Source organism: Pelecanus crispus, chromosome 3 (assembly GCF_030463565.1).
Source record: "Pelecanus crispus isolate bPelCri1 chromosome 3, bPelCri1.pri, whole genome shotgun sequence".
NCBI classification, from domain to species: domain Eukaryota; kingdom Metazoa; phylum Chordata; class Aves; order Pelecaniformes; family Pelecanidae; genus Pelecanus; species Pelecanus crispus.
The window spans coordinates 107966952-107987574 of record NC_134645.1 but is presented as its reverse complement, the minus strand read 5'-3'; the positions used below and the strand labels follow the sequence as shown (position 1 = coordinate 107987574).

Genomic DNA, 20623 nt, shown 5'->3' with positions numbered 1-20623 from the left:
AAGAAAATCACCCTTAGGTCACCTTAATGTAGCTGTATAATGATTTGTAACAAATAGCATGAAATTTTCCCAGTTTATGAAGAAGAAAAGAAGTATCCATTTTTCAGCAATGATACACATAGGTAATGCCTTGCATATAAAAGAGCAGTGGGTTTGTTTTTTTTTTTACTCTTGGACTGGAATTGTTCATGGTAAACATTGTGCCCACTTTGGGTTCAAAATTTATCTCACCTGCCTCTCCAAGCACTTTGCCCTATCACCAAAAGCAGCCTTACACATGGAAAAAAGGGATTATCACTGATAACCTTTGAAAATGAAATCTCTCAGTACTTGAAAAGATTCTGAGTGACTTCATCTGTGAGCAGATAAACAGATCTTTCTCATAGAAAGAACGCTATTCATTTCACTGAGTTTTTCTTAGCGGAAAGAATGTTAAATTTGTCCTGGTGATATGTAAGATTCAAATAGTGTTTCAGTCCATCAGCAGCAAATTAGCAGCAGCTAATCCAGTAGGTGACTGAGGAATGTAGGCACCTCCCAGGCTCATTTGAAAGTTCTCACGGCCTCAATCAATAGTTCCCAGAGCAAGGTCAGGAATTCCTATTCTGAGGAGTTGGACACCTACAACTTTCCTCGAGCTCTGCCTAAAACCAGAAAGCCATGTAAATGCTATCAAACTTCCAATACACTTGACGTGGAAAGATGGGTAGCTATTCTAGGTGATTTATACTTCACATACTCTTCTGTCCCTTGCATAAGGAGCATCCCTTCACACTGAAACCCCAGTCCTGAAAGTAGGAAGGGATCAGCAACAGAATCGGGCCACGGACTTTCATAATGGTTTTTCTAAGAAACAACAAGTGAGGCACATGCTTGCATCAGTAAAATATTCTTGCCAAATGAACAATTTTATGCAGCTATCTTGTATTTAAGATGTTGTATTTTGCTTAATTATTTTATTATTGAAATGTGAATAAACCCAGTTTTCAGATTGCAGCTCTTATTTACAGATACTGAAAGCATAGATTGTTGTGAAAATCAAAACAAAACTGCTTAGGTCATGTGGATATTAGATACATAGTAGTAGGAAGAAAGCAAGCATAAAGAAACATATTCACTAACCTCATTGGATTTATTGATCTGATGGGTATATAAGTATAAATTCATAAAATAAATCATTTAAGTAAACAATCACAATTTTGTAAAGCAAAAACTTTAAAATAATCTGATGTGTTTGCAAATTAAAGTATACTTTCATATCATTTAGTATTTCCTATAATTGCATCGTAATTCAGAAATCTAATCTTAGAAGATTAATCACGATCAGAGAAGAAAAATACCTCAATGGAAAATGCAAGTCAGCCAAACTGTTATTTTCTAGAGACCTGAAGCTCACTGAATTGATTATAGGAAACACCAGAAGATTTCCTCCCTCTCAGAAGAAAAAGTGATGGAGAAAGTATGAAGTGATGTTATGAAAAGAACCTCGAACAAAATTTTTCTATACAAAATTTCATAGATTCGTTCTCACATACACGCTTCCATATGTTGGAAAAAAGTAATTCTGAGATAGGCATTAATGGTCTTAGACTATCAATCTAAATGATAACATATAAATAATAACTCTAGATTTCCCTAGCTGTTTTCAGATGTCTTAATACACCAAAAGAGGAAATTAATCTCAACTTTCTGACATTTGAAATAATAGTTCCACACTTCCCTCTAAACCCACGTTGCATGACATCTTGTCTTAATGTTTTCTTACTGAGCTGTACCATTTGCAATACGTTGATCTTAAAGTCAAGTTTTGTTCCTCAATAGATGACTATACTTTTTTTTGTCTATCATGACTAAAAATCATGCACCACTCTAATGTTAATCCAACTGAATGAATACTTACACAAACACTTTGGTAGTGATCTATCCCATAAGCCATTAGATTTACAGGTCAAAGCAGATGAGCCCAATAGATAAAAGCCCTTCTTGCAATGATATGCCACACTTGTTCCGTATTTGAAACTTTCAGGATAATTCTGCTGTCCATGCCGAATAGCATTTTCCACAAAGCCAGGATCAGAACAGTTCACCACTGTAACACAAACAATGTTCATCACTGATGCATAATACCAATGTCATAAATAAAATGTAACAGTCATTTTTTTGTTACTTCACTAGTAGCTCATGACTGCAGTCCATTTGATACCTTTTGTGGTTTTTATTTGACTTATATATCAGATATGTTGACTCGTAAGTGTCTCCAGACCTTTTTGCTTTGAAAGTAATACTATGATTTTACTCTAGTTCTTGTAATAGTTTTGGACTTGCAAGTAGTTTGAAGATAAAAGAGAAACTGGAGGAATTTTTTATCATTCTCTTCATAGTCTTAGTTTGGTCTTTTATGTAATTTTTATGTGAAGGAAACCAAATTAAAATCAAGCCAGTACACAGTTTAAATAACACTATAACATTTTTCTTTTTTAATTTCCTGAATTGAGAAAAATTGCTTCTAACATCAACAAGACCATTTTCTAAACAAAAAGGAAGGTAGTGAAAGTCAAATTTTTGATAGTGGAGCAGGAGTGAGGGTAAGCACCAAAAAGCATGAAGTTATTTTCCAGATAGCAGTTAAAAACCTTAAGAAATTATGGGTTTTTTCATGACTGTTTATTTTTTATATAAGGTATATCCACCCTCCTCAGTACTTTGTTTTATACCCTGCAGTGAACATGGTGTTTTCTTGGTAGAAGATTATGAACAGACACTGACGTCTCCATTGCAAACTCCCGACTTTTCTATCTATTCATCTGAAAGCTGCCTAAAAAGTTATAAATGCCTCCTCCACCCCTCCCCTGTCTTCACTCTAAACATAATGGTATAAATAAAGGCAGGCTTAGAATATTATTAGTATTATAAATCACAGCTCATCATATAATGCAGCTCATCAAATAATGACAGGAATCTATCTTTCAAGTATATCATCTAGTTCAAATTAATTTTCATGAAAAAGAAACCAGTGGCGAAGAACATCAGATAGCATTATCATTTTAGAGGTAAGACATGGAGTCACTAATGCACTGTTTTTCACTCCTGAATCATGTTTTTTTCAAAAGATTAAGTTTTATCATACATATAATTTCCTGATTAGCTAATACACTAGAACAAGTCAGCTTTTGCAAATGTTAATTTACTGAACGAATATTTCATTCAATCAGCTAAAAAGTATCAGGATTTTAAAGAAATATTAACATCCTAAAATTTAGTTTTGGGTGAAGAACAGTTTAAATTGTTTTTATTTCTCTTTCTCTTTTAAAGGCACAATCTTCAAAATATTAAATGTTTGTGATTTCAATCTTGCAATGGATTCTAGACAAGCATACACCAAGGTCTAAAGAACATTCCATATCAATCCAAGTATTTCCTTCATAAAAATTATTTTAGAAGTGATATTGAGGGAGTGGGGGGGAGAGGGGGAACACTCTTTGGCACGAAGCAAAGCTATTTGCCATCTACTGGTTGTTATTAAAAACACTGAAGATAAAACTGCACAGAAAAGCAAAATACATTTAAAAAACATTAAGTATTACAATCATGTACATAAAGCATTAGTAAGGCATTATCTAGACTGCTGAAAAGACATGGTTAATGGAAGAGACCTGGGGTTTTTTTTGCTGAGGAGTAGTAAAGCTACAGTCTCCTAATTGAACTATTCCAATTCTGTTTTATGGTGAGTCCTATGAAATAATTCACCAGAGAAGTTACATTTAGCTTACGTTACAACCATTTAGCTTATATTTCATACTACCAACATTTATTTAAACTTAGCGATATAACCTTATAAGTTTTATACATAAATCAGATATGTGGAGGTTAAATAAATATGTGTTTACACTGGGATTTCACTGACAGAAGCAAATACCTTTTTACCTCCTTACTTTTTTCCTGCCCCATAAAAGAGGGAAAAATGCAAAGTCCTAAAATCTCACTGCTCTTTGGAAGTTGTGAAAGATTTGGATGTGGAAGTCTGTGTCTCTGTACTTGCTTTGAAGATCTTTGAAAATTCCTGCTTCTGGGGATCTCTATTTAAGAGTACTATCAAGAGAAAATGCTTTATTCTTTTTACATTACACAAAAAATATATTTCACATTACTGCCTTTTTCATTATTACTAATCACTGTCAACTAAGTCTAATTCTTTCACTGGCAACATAACAGAGACACAAGTGAAAGTCTGTAAAAAATACAGCCTACTGACATGAAGCCCTACCAAAATATTAAGCTAGATCTGAAGGAGCTCATATGTCTGTATTCACAGTGCAATTCTTTGTTACGGAAACTAGCACAGCTCCCGAAGCAATACACGCTGCATCCCAATTAACCCCGTTTCTTAGGCAATCAGATGTGGCGTAGTGCTGTGTAGATGCTGCTGTAAAGCTTCTGCTTTTGGAACCAGCCTGCATCTTCTGCATAGTTATAAGTTGCCTTGCACAAACATATCCTCACACTCAATCTCTCTACATATGTTTATACTTAACATTTGAAGCTACATCTGTATCGGTATGACGGAAAGAATACCATCACCTGTTCTCTGGCATGAGGCCAGCAGGCAGTAGCCATGTCTATGCTGTTGTGCTCTGCTACCCTCCAGGCTCAGGGGAATTTCTCTGAACTGCTCATCAGAAATGGTCCTGCTGCCCATGCTAACCCCTGAACCATGCTCCAAACAATTCCTGTGGATGTGCTACTTGGTTCAAATGAAAAACTTGCTGGAGAACCTTCTTAATTAGTAGAGGCAATTAGGTTTCCATGCCCAGGCACTGTTTAGTTTAAAAATATAGATATATTTAATTTCAAATGCAGAAGTGAATTTATCTAAAATTGCTATTCTATGGTAACGCAGTTTTGATCCCCAACTTCACAATAACAGAATATCAGTATTATGCCCCATCATATCGCAAATTGATGTCCAAGGTTGTATGGAATATTTGCACTGGTGCAGAATTGAACTCAGGTCTTCTGAAACCTATGTCAATGCTGTAGTCAGTATACCATTTTGCAATGAAACTGCATACCAAAAAGTAACTACAGCAAAATAACACTTTTCCATTCTACTGATATCTACCTATTTTAGCAACCATCTTGATTACCAGCAAGTACAGCTCTTCATTTGATTTTGTTCAGGTAAGAAAATAAAACACCATTAAAACCATTAATTTTGGTCACGCAAATTTTTTTTTTGCTGTTGAAATTTTAAACAATTCACAAAGCTACATACAGGGTTTAACTGCCTTAAAAAAAAAAGTTTCATTCTTCTTTGTTAAATCTAGTCAAAGTAAAATAATGACAATGGCTGAAATAAGAGCTTTGAAATAGAGGTCTGAATTTATGTTCTTTATTAGGACGGTGGGTTCTGTACTGTTCAGCTAGATCAGATGGTAATGAATACAAGAGAGAGCTTTGACTCACCCTCACAATATGGGAAGTTATTCTGTTTTGTTTCCAGTGTTTAAAAGCATTAAGTACAGCAAGAATGTATATGTTCTACTGTACCCTTTCTGAACTTCCAGTGATCATAAGCTGTTAAATATTACCAGTTCTTTCAATTTTTACAAGTATTTTATGTATGCATTGAGCAGTGTATAGGTGTTGTTTTGGTGATCTACATTATTTTCAAGTCTGTCTGACTTTGAATTTCCTGACACGGATACATGTGCAACCTAATTCCCATTGAATGAGGGTTATCAGTTTCCAATACCTGGATTTGCAAGAGTGCCATTATGCTTCTTTTGCCTTTCACTACTCCTAGGATACAAAGGAGCTTAACTGCACATCTTACTTTCAGGTCTGGTGAAAGGGCATGGTAGCATTACTATGCTTGTTCAATACCTTTGGATCAGAAGATTGTCTCTAAATCTGAACTTTTCCCTGGTTTCATATTTCTGACTTTTAGACAGTTTTCCATTGATAAGAAAATACAAACTCGGTTTATAAATTATCTCTGATACACAGAACCTTTCCATGTTTTTTTTATATTAAAAAGTAACAAGATAAAACAAACAGTACTAGGAGCCGTTTCTAGAATCACATCTGTTCACTGTAATTAAAGGCACTAAGGATTACATTAGAGGCTTATATGCCCTCTCATACCTTTTTCTGACCATAAAAAAAAATCTTAACTTCTGCTCTTCAAACCAACAAACCATGAACAGGAGCAATAAAGAATACCCACCTCCAGAACACAGGACAGTCTTTAAAATAAGTCACTTTGATAATCTTCAGGCTAATTAAGAACTTAGACCTTATCACATATTAAGTACGAGCTTGTGTACCACTGCCATTTTAAAAAATCATTGCTATGTATTCTTGAGAATCTATGTGAAGACAGAATGAATGCTCTGCAACTGCTTCACCGTGAAGAACACTCCTTGCTGTGTTCACCCAGTGCCTCCAAGATAAGGCTGCTCTGGGGAGAGAAGTAATGCCTTGCCTGAAGTTCTGAATGAGGGACAGAAATGCAGCAGATGCCCTGGTACTGTCTTTTGTAGGCATTTACAGGCACACACATTAAAAAAAAAAATATTTGCATATTTGCTTTCCACAGCAAATATGCAGACAATCTGCCATGGATTCATGGACTATCGGTCATGTGGAAATCTCGTTTGGGAGTTGTGAGAACTCCAGAATATCGTAAAGTACTATTTCTTTAATCATGCTTATTTTATTTCTAGATCAAAGAGCTAAACTGTTTTATTCAAAAATAAACAGTGAAATACTGCACAGATAAAAATATTGTAAAAGTAGAAAGTGGTGAAATAAACAGTGAAATGACATTTTAGAATTTGTTCAAAAGAGTGAGCAAAATGTTTTTTCCACTGCAATTTAGTGAAAATCATTGTTACTGCATTCAAATATACACTAGCTTAGTTGAAACAGAACATTGAATGGTTTGGCCAAATTCTTCCAATTTTAATATTGGAATTTCTATTGAAATAGAAGAAAAACCTGAAGCATATTGCAAAATTCTCATATTTATTGAAGGTTTTGCACATTCACAAATACAATTCTTTTCAGAAATTCTTCCCAGTCTATGGATTACTCAAGTTTTTCCCTAGGTTTATTTTTTAACAAGCATTTACAACAGCTGTCCATTTTTTAGTACAGTTGAGATTATTAAAATAAAACAAAATATAACTGCTTAAAGTTGAAACTTTGGTTTAATGGGTAGGCCTGCCAAGTTAGCTTCTGAAAAGCCAGTATTAGAAATTAAGAAAGAAGAACTTTTGTTCATGAAGATATGCTGCCCTAAAACTACCCAAAAGCAATTCTAACTGAATTATCTTTGAAACACAACAGGGAGAATAGAAAAACTTAATTCTCCATGCAGACCAGAAATATGGAATGTTCAAGGAATATATTACAGGCCCAAAGTATCAATTTGTCTGTGTGATACAGTGTTCTCATTCTTGTACCAGTAGTATCTGTTTAGCTAACTCCATGATGAATAAAATGCAGAATAGTCATTGAATGCATAATTTAAGCATGTGCTCTGTGCAAGAAAATTCTTGCATCATATGTGAACTTTTATCAAATGATTATGCAAGAGAATATTATCTCTCAAGCTAAAAAGTAAACAAAATTATGCCTGCAGTGCCATTGAACATCAGCTATAGATTTTTAAATATATATATACATGACTGTGCTGTTGCTAAGAAGGGCTGCAGTAAGCAGTACTTCAGAAAAGAAGTTGAGTTGGCCAGCATACAGAACTAAGGCAGTAGTTTCCCTGATTGCCTTTCACCCTGGGGACTCAGTTGTAAATTATGGTGAGAGTAGACGGAGATTGCTTTCTTTCAATGACAGCTGTCAAGTGTTACATGGGAAATGAATTCTGGCACTCTCAATTTAGTCTGTTGAGAAAAGCAGGAGAATGCTTTAAGTCTGCCCTGATGACTTTGGAACCTCACACTGAATAGATTCAAACCCTTCAGGACAAAGAAGTGAAAAGACCATGTCAGAATCATTTAGGCAGTTTTCTGTAAAAAAGTTGAATGATCATCAAAAAGTACATCATTCACAGTATTTCATGTCTTGTTCTTGCTCTGCCTTTCTCTTTTTTTTTTTTTCCTTGACAGAAACAATGTTAAGCTGCTTTTTAAAACTTTCATATCTGATCAACAGTGGTTTTAAAGTTTTTTATTTGAAAAGTATTGCATTAATGTTGGTATCTAGAATATGTATAGGGATTGGCACTCAGACTGAATGAGTAGAGAATTCACTCTGACTTTATGACAAATTCTAGGAAATGTTGTCTATAAAAAAAGAAGGCACTGCTTGTGAAAGCACGATTACAAAATTGCCAGCCTATGGAATTTTAGTAAAGTTCAGTGCAAAGTCAACAATACACAACAATGATAACTGCTCAGTGGAGTAAAGCAAAACAAAACAAAAAAACCCTGCTCAATTTACAACTTCACTTTGCAAAAGTCTCAAATACATAGGAGTTTGATTTTTTAATTTTTATTTTTTTCAGTGGGGGTCAGTTGGAGAGTGATTTTATCATAGAAATTCTGGCCATATAAACCATAAAACTAAAATATTTATTTAGGAAGCAGTGTTTTGTGTTTTTACATATGTTATTAAAACCTATCCAAAATCTAAGGTCCTGACACCATGTTTCTGATGAACCTAGACCAAGGAAATTTTCACTGTAATTAATGTAGTATAAATGTTGTTGGTAATATTGCAAATTAACAGTAATAATTTGCTAAATAATATCTTGGTATAAACAAGACCTTAACTAACATTAATAGATTTAATGAATTATATAGTTCACGTTTGTTTTTTTGTGAGATGAAAAGCTAAGACAAGCATCATTTTTAATTGTATTGCAAAATATTTGCCATTGATATAGACATGCCAAATATTCTCTAATAGTTTCAAAATATGCAGTCGTTCTTATGTTTTCTATTGGAAAATTTCTGCCAGAGTGCTCTGATAACTAACTAGCTAACTCTATACTAAAATAAAAATGGAGTAAGAAGTGTGTTAAAAGAAATTCCATGAACTTGTAGTTATTTTTTTTAAGCTTTGAACTGAGTTCGTCCGATTTTATAAAACAATGCTTTTTTTGGAACACCAGATTAACTAATTGAAAAAGTATGTCTCTTGGATATGTATGAAAACTTTTCTTCCTATTCCATCCCCAGCATGAACCCAGGCATTACACTAGCAGATACATCAGAAAGATTAAATACTTACCTGTCATTGTTCTCTAGATCTGTTGTCTATAGGTAAATTCATTTGTGGGCATGTGTGTACAAGCAGTATGAACACAATAACTTTTTTCATAATAGTAAAAACTCTGGGGACATATCTTAAAGTCTTCCTCTTTAGATTTTTCTTAATCAAGCATTGTCTTTCACATGTGAAAGAAACTTTATTCAGTTGCTCCAAAAGATGTTTCTTAGATGTCTTTGCTAATCTCCAGGGAGGTGACACTCCAGAGAGGTGCAGGAGTAATTTTAAGTCCTGCGTCATCTCTGCCAGCTTCAGGTAAATATCTCAGACACTGTATGGCCTCTCCCAAGGCACCTCACCTCTTTATTTAGAAAAGTTAGTCAAGCTCTAATTATCCTTCTGAAGGGTATCAACATGCTATCAACATGAACGGATTAGGTATATATAACAGTCAAAGTATGCAAAAGTCTCAGTAAAGGCCTCTGACTCTGGAAAAACAAAACAAAAAAACCCACAAATTTTTCTGAGCTTATATGAATCTTTGATACCACCGTAGATGGAAAACTGTTTATGTTCAGAGTTGCTCTATCTTTGGATGAGAAGAATTGGTCATCAGTCTCAATCTCTCCCACCCTTCTATCAGCTGTCATTGGAAAGGTTATTTCTCTTGTCAGTGAAGCAGTGGAACATATTACCAATGGTTCAAATGATATACCCACTAAAGAAAACATGACAATATTGACAATTGCTTGTGGATATCAAATTCTTGATAAGACAAAAAGTCTAATTGAGCTTTTCAAGAACCTCTCGGTAATGAGATAAAAAGAGGAAAACATTTCAGATTAGAAATTCAGTACAAAACCAGGATAAATGAACAAACAGAGACCTGAATTCATTGTTACTAACAGATAGCATGGACTTACTGATACAGACTGGAGAATGTGAGCTAGCTCAAACCTCTGCAAATTTGCCAAACAGATCTTCCCAGTAAAAAAATTCTGGTTTAAAGAAACCTTGTTCTAGTACGAGAAAAGCTCTTAAATCTCATTTGTAAGAAGATATAATAGATTCTGAAAGGAACAGTAGCAAAGGGTATAAACTTCTCCTGACACAAATTATGAATCTGACACTGTCTTATGAACTGGCAGCAGGTGATAGGACAGTTTATCCAATGCCAAAGCAAAGAAAACAGAGCAAGAAAAGCTTCTTGCAAATCCTTGCATTCTAAAAGATGTGGTTAAGTGTGGTGTTTAATACAGGAGTTCTTACTTCAAGCATAACATATGAAAAATGACCTGCAGTGCAATCAGAAGTGCAGAGCCCTGATGAGACCATCCGATCCAGTTCTTATTTTGGTGGTTAAGAGTTATTATGAAAAGTAGAAAGTGCAGAGATTGGCTTTTTGTGCTTCCAAAGACAAAATGGAAAGCAGTTCCAAAATGAAAAGGGAAAAAAAAATCCATACTGAACATATTTGGTTTAGGATTTGATACTTTCATAGCTAGTTCTGGGGTAGCGCATTCAGGCTGCACCAAGTCCTACTCAGGCAGGTTTGCAGAAGAGAAGATAGATTTGGCTATCGGAACTTTTCCAATGCCATTTGATTCCAGTTTAAAGGCAAGTAAACTGACTATCTGACATGTTCTTTATAAAATAAAGGCAAAGATAGAGTCCATGTGGAGATGAAAATTTCCTATCTCACAAATTATGGTTTTCAAATCATAGTTCAGTGATCCACAAAAGGCTATTACAAATCTTAAATATATATATATATATAAAAAAGATTAAATATAAATTTTAAAACAGATATTATTGTGTTGGTAATTCCAAAAAGTTGGGGTTTTTATCTCATAAAGTAACCCAATATCACAACAAGCCATTCTTTTACTTGTGAAAGAAACACTGGGAACATGAGTTTTCCCAAGACATAGGTGTTTTAATGGTTATGTTACCTCAGAAAACAGATCCAAAATCCAATATTAAAAAATGTGTTCATTTTAAGGGATTAAAGGTTTTACTTGCTGCGTTAAAACAGGTTGCCAGAACAGTGGCAAACTGATGTATTGTGTCTATCACCAATGAAATTATTATTAAATTATCAGAATAACAGCATTCTGGAGTAGTGGAGAAATACCACTGTAAAGTAGTTCAGTGCTTTCAGTGCATTTTGGATATTCAAACATATTTAAGTACTTTGTTTCATACAAGTTTTTGTCATATGGCTATAAAGTAACACATATGATCTTTTGTGTGGGCTACTTTTTTTGCCAGGCAAAAAACTCCCATAATTTCTTTGGTAAATTTCCTGCCAGTGACTAGTTAACCTACTACTGACACAATACATAGAATCAATGTATCATTGCAAAAGAGTGCCTAAGAACTGCGCGGATTTATTTTCTGAAAATATCAAAGTTTCCATGCATACATAATAGCTCAGTTGCAAAATAAAATAAAATAAAATAAAATAAAATAAAATAAAATAAAATAAAATAAAATAAAATAAAATAATCTGCTGCAAGAAGTCCAAACAGTAATCTATATTTTCCAGTAACTGCATGTAAATTCTCAGTGAAGTGAAGACAAGTTCATTATTGACTCAAGTGAACACAACCAAGGTTTGAAAGAAAGGTCATAGGTAAAATCTTTGTTGAATTAAATGATACAGGTTTGCCAGGAACATCAACCTCTTCCCAGTAGTATATTTGACTAGTTGGAAGATTTACTTTCTTTGTACACAAATTCATAATTCATCACTAACAATGAACTTTAATACAAATGTTTTTCACCCATTAGATAAAAGGCTATTTTAGAAGGAAAGGCATATGCCAGAAGAAGTGCTATTGCTTGCTTTAGGTAAGTTCTAATCAATTCATTAGGAGTAAATTCTATATAAGCCATTTAGTTTGTAGAATTTTTTTTTTTTTTAAATCATGGATGTGAAATTATCATTTCAGCATGATTTCATCACTGAAATGCACTTTTATTATTTCTTAAATCTAGCCAATAAGGACTTTTTGCTCTTCTTTCATGTAGATAATGTAATTCAAGATTTATTTTATTTAAGTCTGTTTGGTAAAAAGAATGTCTAATAATTTGGAACTCTGCAGATTCATCTTTTAATCCACACTATATCAAATTATAAATAAAAAAGCATAATTTTAATAAAAATGTTACAGCAATTTGCACATTATATGGTCCAAAAATATATATTTACTGAAGTAAAAATCTTGAATGGCATATCAAATTCTGCTCTCAGTGAAATGATGTAAATTGAATTATGCTATGAGGTTATGGGGAGGCAGCTTACAGAAGAGACGACACCTTGGCCCAGATATACAGGTAGAATTAAACTAGGTAGATGCACGCACAGAAGTGTTCTGTGGGAATATGCCTGGCTGATATGGAGGTTTGAACCAGACTGTTCTGTACTTCCCTTTTCATTCTTTTGAAGGAATACAAAAAGGTTTTTTTCACAGTGAATTCCTGAATTCATTGTGAGCAGCAGCATATAGCCATCTTCAGCTAGGGTTCTTAACAGTTTCAGGCTAAGCATAAGCTTGGATGCTTGCAAGCTAGAAACAGTAGGGTTTCAGAACCTTAGGGTTTAGATAATCTTTTATAGTTTTTAGTCAATACGTGGAATACATTTTTACTCATTAGTTCCTTTCTGTTTGTTCTGTATGCATCTAATTTGGGGAAAACAGCTGTATCCTCTTTACTTATAAGTATCTTTAAGTGTTTTTTGAGTGCTGAAGAGTCATGCAGAGACAGTTAAGAAGTTACCTTAGTTACCCATCTAATTACCCTAGATCAGATGATCCATGTTACAGTCTCATAATTTGGTTCCATTTTACCTTGGTCTGTGAGACTGTGTTTTAGTCTGCTCATTTTTGTTAACTTTGTGTTATATAGTAGCCTAAACCAGTGGGATCTGCACAAAATAGGTCTGGAGACACCACATACCACCTCAGCAAGATTCTCCAAATGCATCTGTCAAAGTCTTTAGTAATAAATTGAATCACAGAATTACAGAATAGTTGAAGTTGGAAGGGACAGTTAAAGCAGCCTGCCCAAGGTTTTGTCCAGTTAGGTTCTGAAAACCTCTAAGCATGGAGACTCCACAGCCTCTTGGGGAAATATGTTTAAGAGTTTGACAACCCTCACACTTAAAAAACTTTTTCCTATGTTTCAGTTTGTGCCCTTTGCATCTTGTCCTTTCACTGGGCACCACTGAGAAGTCCATCCATCTTTTTTTACACCCTCCTTTAGATAAGCATTGATAAGATTCCTCTGAGCCTTTTCTTCTGTAGGCTGACACACCCCAGCTCTCAGTCTCTCCTTAAATCATAGTTGAGTCCATGAGGGAATTTTGTGTTTCTGTGAAAATATATTTAGGAAAGGGCAGAAAATGCCACAGAGAGAGGAGGAGGGCACAAAAAAATTAGTGGGAAACAATAGCGGGAATCCTGAGAAGATATTCTCTGCAGCCAGTGGAGGACCCACAACAGAGCAGATGCATATTCCTGAAGGAATTGCAGCCTGTGTAGAACCCATGCCAGGGAACAGGACAAGATTGAGAAAAAAGAACGAACAGCAGAGAGAACAGCTTCATACTGACTGCAAGGTCAACCTACCACACTAACCTAAAATAAGAAACAGTACCAATTCTCAAGACAATTAATACAGCATTTTAAAATTTCATATCATTGAAGTAAAATTTCCAAAGTTTCTAGATCAGAGATGCACGTAGTAGGTCAATGGTATACAAATACTCTAACACTGATATGCTTAAACTGAAGCTGATATTGACTATTCCCTTTGCACTACTACTAAGTAACTTCGAGTGCACAAATACATTTACAACAGTTATTGTTACTTTAGATAGTATATTCCCCTACAGGACCCCAAAGTAGGATTTCTTAAAGAAACTGCAAACTTTATGACCTATATCTTTTTCAATTGGTTTAAATGTCAATATAGATTTCAAGGTTGATCTCCTTGAATCTAGAGAAACTGAAAACTTTACAACTTACGTCTTTTTCAAACACTTTAAATGTCAACCTGGAGTTCAAGGTTGATCACGCCTCAACACTTCTGTATTAGTCTGACCATCTCTTTTTCTCCCAATAATTGTGTGTTTCTTATGCTCTACCAAGACTCTGAGTCTCAGCTTTGGTTCTTTACTTGTTGTACATCTTCATTTTTGTAATTTCTAAGACAAAAGCAGTGACATTTGGGTAATACTTACAGTTCTAATTGTATTTTAAATAAGATTCTTGCTGATGCACAACACAGAGAAGAATCTAATTCCTTCTTTTAACTTGACATTACAGTCTCCCAAGTCATACACTAACAAAATTTCCAGTATAAAAAACCAAATAATTATCCATTCCGTATACTGACCAATATTTCAAGACGTAAGTATATAAATACTTAAGTTACACTGATATCAACAACATTTAAATCTTTACTGACTGGAGTTCCTAAACAACTCTATGCTTTGTAATACAAACCTACAGTGAGGCAACAGACAAACAGTAGGTGACAAGATTAGGTGGGTCCTCACAGTTCATGATGGAAGAGATACAAGTAAGTCACTGAAAAATACCTGTTGCTATAGAGAAAGAAGTAGTAAATGAAGGGAAGAATGAAGTGAAGAAGCACTGAGTGAAAGGCAAGAGTCCAACTTTACACCACCTGCATAAGAATAGACAAAATGGTAGATACTCAACTGAGAGAACTCTGGGACACTCCATTCTGGTAGGCATTTGTTATTCTTAAGTGAATGGATCTTGTCAGAGTTGCACCTATAATACTTACTACTTTCAGAAAACCAACAACCTAAACAAGATTTCAGACCATAAATTGGCCTGGATCAAACTCAAATTCATGTCATGAATTAAAAAAGGAAAATTAAAGTAGACAAGAGACACAAATGAAATAATGTTGGAGTAACTGTAAGACTCCTAATTCTTATGTTCTCATTTTTTAAATCTTCTCAGCCCCTGCATTATTTTTCAAAAATGTCCTTTTTTTTTTTCTCTTTCACTTGTCCTCCTTTTAATAAAGGTACTTGAGTTCAATGTAAATAGTTGAGTAACTCAGCTCATAAATGGGGTTGAACTTCAGTAAAACCATGCACACTCTGCCTCTGAGAGCCAAATAGAGCAGATCTGGACTACATAGAATCATAGAATCGTTTAGGTGGAAAAGACCTCTAAGATCATCCAGTCCAACCATTAACCTACACTACCAAGTCCACACTAAACCAATCAAGGGTAGACTAGACTAGGATATGTGAAAAAATGTGTATTTTCAACAAACAAAACCTTACTTAAATGCCTCACAAATGAGATAGAGGAGTTTGTTCAGTAAAGCCTAGCAATACAAAACAGTATAAAAGTGGAAAAAAAGTACATGACCCTAAATAGGAACAGTTTGCTAATTCCTGCTTCTCTGTTCCAATAATTATGTTGCTATGCTAGTTAACTCACTTGAATAAATTCTGAGGATAGTGATGGAGGGAATTGCTATGTCTGTATTGTTTTAATGAGAATGAAAGGTCTAATTCCACACACACTGAGCTTGAAATTGCATCAGCTATCTCTGAAACAATATGATGAACTAATCACCAAAGATAATTATTATTCTTAGGGACTACTATTGTAATACAATATGATTTTTAATAAACCAACAGGTGGAGATAATGAAGCTATCAATAGCTAAAGTTAACTTCTTATTACATGATTTTTAGTCCCAGTGTTAGTATCTTTAGCACAACTTCACTGACTGCAATTTCCTTTAGCACATTAAAGATAAGTTACAAAGGACAAAAAGCATAGTACTTACACTGATTTAACATTTAAGTGATCATTTTTCCAGTGAAAGAAAATACTCAAGAAAAGCTTACTAGCCATTGCATTCCTGGAGAAGTTATCTTATCCGCTTTAGTATTAACCCACTTTTTAACAAGCTGTCTAACTTGGACCTACCTAATTAGAGAGGACAATAGAATTCCAGACTTGTATTCTCAATAGCGGAAGATGAGATGATTTTAAAAAATCATGTTTTCTAAATTTGTAAAGTAATCTTTAGCTTTTTAATTTTGTACTCAGCATTCAGGCACAAGGTACAATCTATGCAAAAGAACCGAAAGGTTCATCAGCCTAAGGAAAAACCTAAGTGATTTGTGTGATATTCCTTTCAGAGGATGCATGATTTAGCAAAGATTTGCCAAATTATGTCACAGAAGGAAAATCTTGTCAACTTTGCCTATTCCAGTTTAACACTCAAAAATCTATCTTAGGTATAATATATATGTAATTTATATATATATATGCATACATGTATAGATAGATAGATCAATTGATCAATCGATTGATTGATCTTTGTGTTCTGTTTCTTTGCATGTTCCATACCAGGCAAAATCGTCAGGTTCTCCCCAGAGACTAAGCATTTTTTATTTGTTTTTGGTTTACACATTTGGAAATTAGTACTGTTGTTAACAGTTATAAATGGACTCAGGCAATTCCAGCTTTGAAAAGAGAATATGACCAGGAACAACATTTTAAAATTAGACCCATTAAAATACATTTCCTTCTGGAGCCTTCACAAAAAGACCACTGAAGTATATAGAGTATCTCAAAAACTTGTCTCCATGCTTTTGAGACCTTTCAGTATATCTTACATGATTCACCTCATGTCCTGCCTTTCACCTCTCTGACAATTTGCACCTATTTTATAGACAGAAGACAGTCAATCTGCCTCAGAGTTTCAGAAGAAAACATTTCACAATATCATTAAATATTATTGGCATCTTATTGGATTCAGCATTAAGAAAACATACTACACCAGTACAAGCTATTTCAGTGCATACAACATAAAAACAGTAGAGTAATGAACAGATTTGAGTGATCTGATAAAGGTATTACTGGAACAGACCAAAGATTTTATATTAGCTCCATATTCTGCAACAATAGCTAAAGGTTGAAGAAAATAAATTAAAAAAATGGCCATAAATGGAAAGAGTATCAATAGGGTAACTTCAGAGACTTGTTTCAGTTTTAATCTTAATTATGTTACTGACATCTAGATAAATAAATGATAAGGGCACAATGAAATCTGAGAAATTTGAATTGTGTTTTAAAATGCTTTCTTTTTGTTGTTCCCTAATATGTACATTTGTTACACAGGTTTCTTCATAACACAAACCCTTGCTTCATTCTCATCTCTCACCTCCATCTTACCCAGAGCACACTAGTAATCAAGTTCAGATATGTCTTCGCAAAAAAACAATCAGAATTAAGTCTTACTTCATCACGTTTTTCTGGGAAAAAAAAAGTCAGGTTTCATATGTACAGAAGTTATGACCACCTCTCAGGTATTGCTAGGAATTACAGAAGAATTAATAGTGTTTTGACGCATGAGTATTCATATGCAAAACTATGTTTTAATAGGAGTAATGGACCATTTATGGAAACTATACCCTAGTGCACCTAGTGCACCTAATTCAGGCTAGATAGCCAACTGTGATTTATAAATGTAATATAACTTTTGTGATATAAAGTATCATTTACATGTCTATAAACTAAATGCTAGGGATTGCAGTCTGAGAATTTTGAGGTAAAATACTGAAAAGCCTAGGCTTTCCCAATATGTAACCCTAACTCAATTTTCCAACACTGAAATGCAAAAACTCAAATAAAGGTGGCAATAAGCTCCTAAAGGTCAGGTTTCTGAATTATACCCCAGTATTTTGAAGGAAGGGTAAAGGATCATGCCTGAAACAATAAGTCATTAGAGAGCAGAGAATGTATGAGAGAGTTTCTTACCTCGGCAGTTGGGTAAAGGGCTACTCCACTGCCCATTGCTTCGGCACTGTGCTCGAGAAGCACCCTGAAGTAAGTACCCAGTGTTGCAAGTAAAATTTACAACATCATTTAAATTGAACTCACTGCCATTAGTCATTCCATGAGCTGGATTCCCAGGATGTCCACATGTGATTGCTGTTAAAAGAAAAATAGGCAGGCTAACATCTAACTGAAAAGTACTGTTCCATGGAATCACTTGCAGGCTGGAACCTTTTGCTTTGGTTTGGTTTGTTTTTTCTTCTGATTTTGTCTTTTATATTTATACAAGAAATTTAAGAAAAAATATTTATTCAGAATTCTTAACTGCCAGGAGAAAAAAATCTTAATTTTACAATAAAACTTTTAGAATCTACTTTTTACCTTATGATGAAAGTTGTAATATAAATATATATATATGCGCATTTTGACACCCATCTGATATGTATTAGACCTTAAAAAATATAGAGTTCACTATATTTCCTACTAATGCAAATTAAAAAAAAAAAAAACAAAATTTCCCTGCAAGCTTCAAAATGTAGTAGGGCCAAACAAATTGAATTCGATGTACTGCTTCAGAGCATTCTAGAGTTCTGAAGCATTCCTGTTCAAAAGTTCATGAGTTGCTTTACTGAAGTAGTGATCCTTTTAAGCAGATTTTCTTACGGCAATAGATAAATCATTGCTGGGAGTAAATCTTTTCCATTATGTGTGTTACATGTGTTGATTATGCTTAAATGACACTTATAAAATACACTTGTTATGGACAAGCTCTAGCTTTCCACATGACAAGACGTTAAAGTATTATAGAAAAATATAGAAAAGCATACAGACTGACAATATAAAATCAGAGTGTATACACACACACACACACCTTTTCAACATTGTGCTAGTGATGTTTATCATACTCAAATAAATATCCTATACACAGGTTTATATTTTGCTTTATAACTTTGTGGGTTTTTTTTTAATTGAAGACACAAGTGAAAAATAATTTAAAAGTGTTTCTTTTTACTTTATCACAGAGTTCAGCTGTGAAACAGTATTTTCAACAGTACCTGGTCTTTGGTAATTAAATAGGACACTTTCCTGTATACAGACTTACGTATTTAGCCCTTGAATTGTGTAAGTAAGTCTACTTAAATCACTTGAATCCTTTCTGCACCATCTCATTTGCAGCATTTGAAGGTGAAACCCTGAACATCAAAATGAAATCTAACTACATGCACAGGATCAATTTTATTCTAGCCCAGCTGTTGCATTTTTAAACTGCTACAGATTATCAAGTTTCAATAAATAAAGCAATTTCCAGGGCCATACTAAATCAGTTAACATAATTCTTATACAAAAATCTATTAATTTTTTTAAAAAAATTGCTAGTACTTTAAACTTTCTGCAGTTTCCTGAACAAATTATATGCTGTAGTTTTTAACAACACACAATTTAAGTCTCTTGCAAAAATTCTGATAATGAAGGATAATTCTGTTCAGTTGCCCTTTTCAACAAAAGCATACCCTAGTCAGTCAGTTCCTGTTTAAACCTCATTACTCTTGACAGGATGCTGTGTTTTTTTAATACCTTCCAGAAACTAAAGATCTCAGGCACTGAGGTCTTAATCACTGCATCTAGATCTGCCACTGCTCCATTGTAGTTACTGGATATCATTGACCTGTTGACTGATCAACACAGCAGTAGCTGTATTCGCACTGTAGCAAGTACTTAAAAGCATCTTTTTTAAAAAAAAAAGCAAAGTAGATTTGGCATTATAGTGTTTTCAATCACCACTAGGCTTTTATGCAATCAATTTAATATTGTTTACCTAAGCAGTAGCCAAGACATTTCAAAGAAAGGTTACTACTGTTGGTTTTATGCCATCTAAATGGTGAGTCCCTCCTCCATCCTAATATAAATAACTGCCCTATGCATGCATGCACACACATGCATGTGTATCCACACACTCAGTCCTAAATATGTCATGGGAAAATAGATGCACTTGGCATATCTGAAATCAGTACTCGCTAAGGAACTACACATTTCCCTATTATATTGCAAAGAGATCAACCCACTTAATGTAATATAGCTCTCAAATATATACTCCAGTCTTTAACACAGTAATTTTCTTAGATCCTGGAGACTTCTGTCTCACTACAGAAAATACATAACCCAGAAGAAATAATGGTAGTACTGAAAGTACTTGGGCAAGAAAAAAATCCAGTCCGAGTACCCAGCTATATAACTAAGCCTATGTTTTGGTCATCATTAATACTTTGAGTGAAGAAGTTACTCTCCTGACTTTTGTTGTTCTGTTGCTCACAAGGAACTAATCAGACATCTTCACATTTCATGTTAACTCACAAAAACCATCAAGTGAAAAGATCATTCAGAAAATACTTAGCTAAAGCGTGGTCCAACTGGTTATGCAATAAAGAGATAGGGAGACACCTGTGTGTCACAAATTGTGCAAGATGAAGGAGGCTGACTTTCATATGAAACTAAGAAGCTAAAGTAGTCATGGGTGGAGTACTCTGAGTACTTGCTTAGAA

The 20623-nt window shown here is 34.2% G+C and overlaps 1 protein-coding gene across 1 annotated transcript in view; it reads right to left on the bottom strand.

Annotated features, from left to right (window-relative positions):
• The window catches only part of CSMD1 (CUB and Sushi multiple domains 1), a 1273929-nt gene that overhangs the window by 46990 nt on the left and 1206316 nt on the right, over nucleotides 1–20623 (bottom strand). The window contains exons 54-55 of the mRNA XM_075708500.1: nucleotides 18066–18239; nucleotides 1901–2089 (exon numbers count right to left, since the gene is read on the bottom strand). Coding sequence (XP_075564615.1) covers nucleotides 1901–2089; nucleotides 18066–18239 — 363 coding nt within the window. The remainder of the gene's footprint in view (nucleotides 1–1900; nucleotides 2090–18065; nucleotides 18240–20623) is intronic.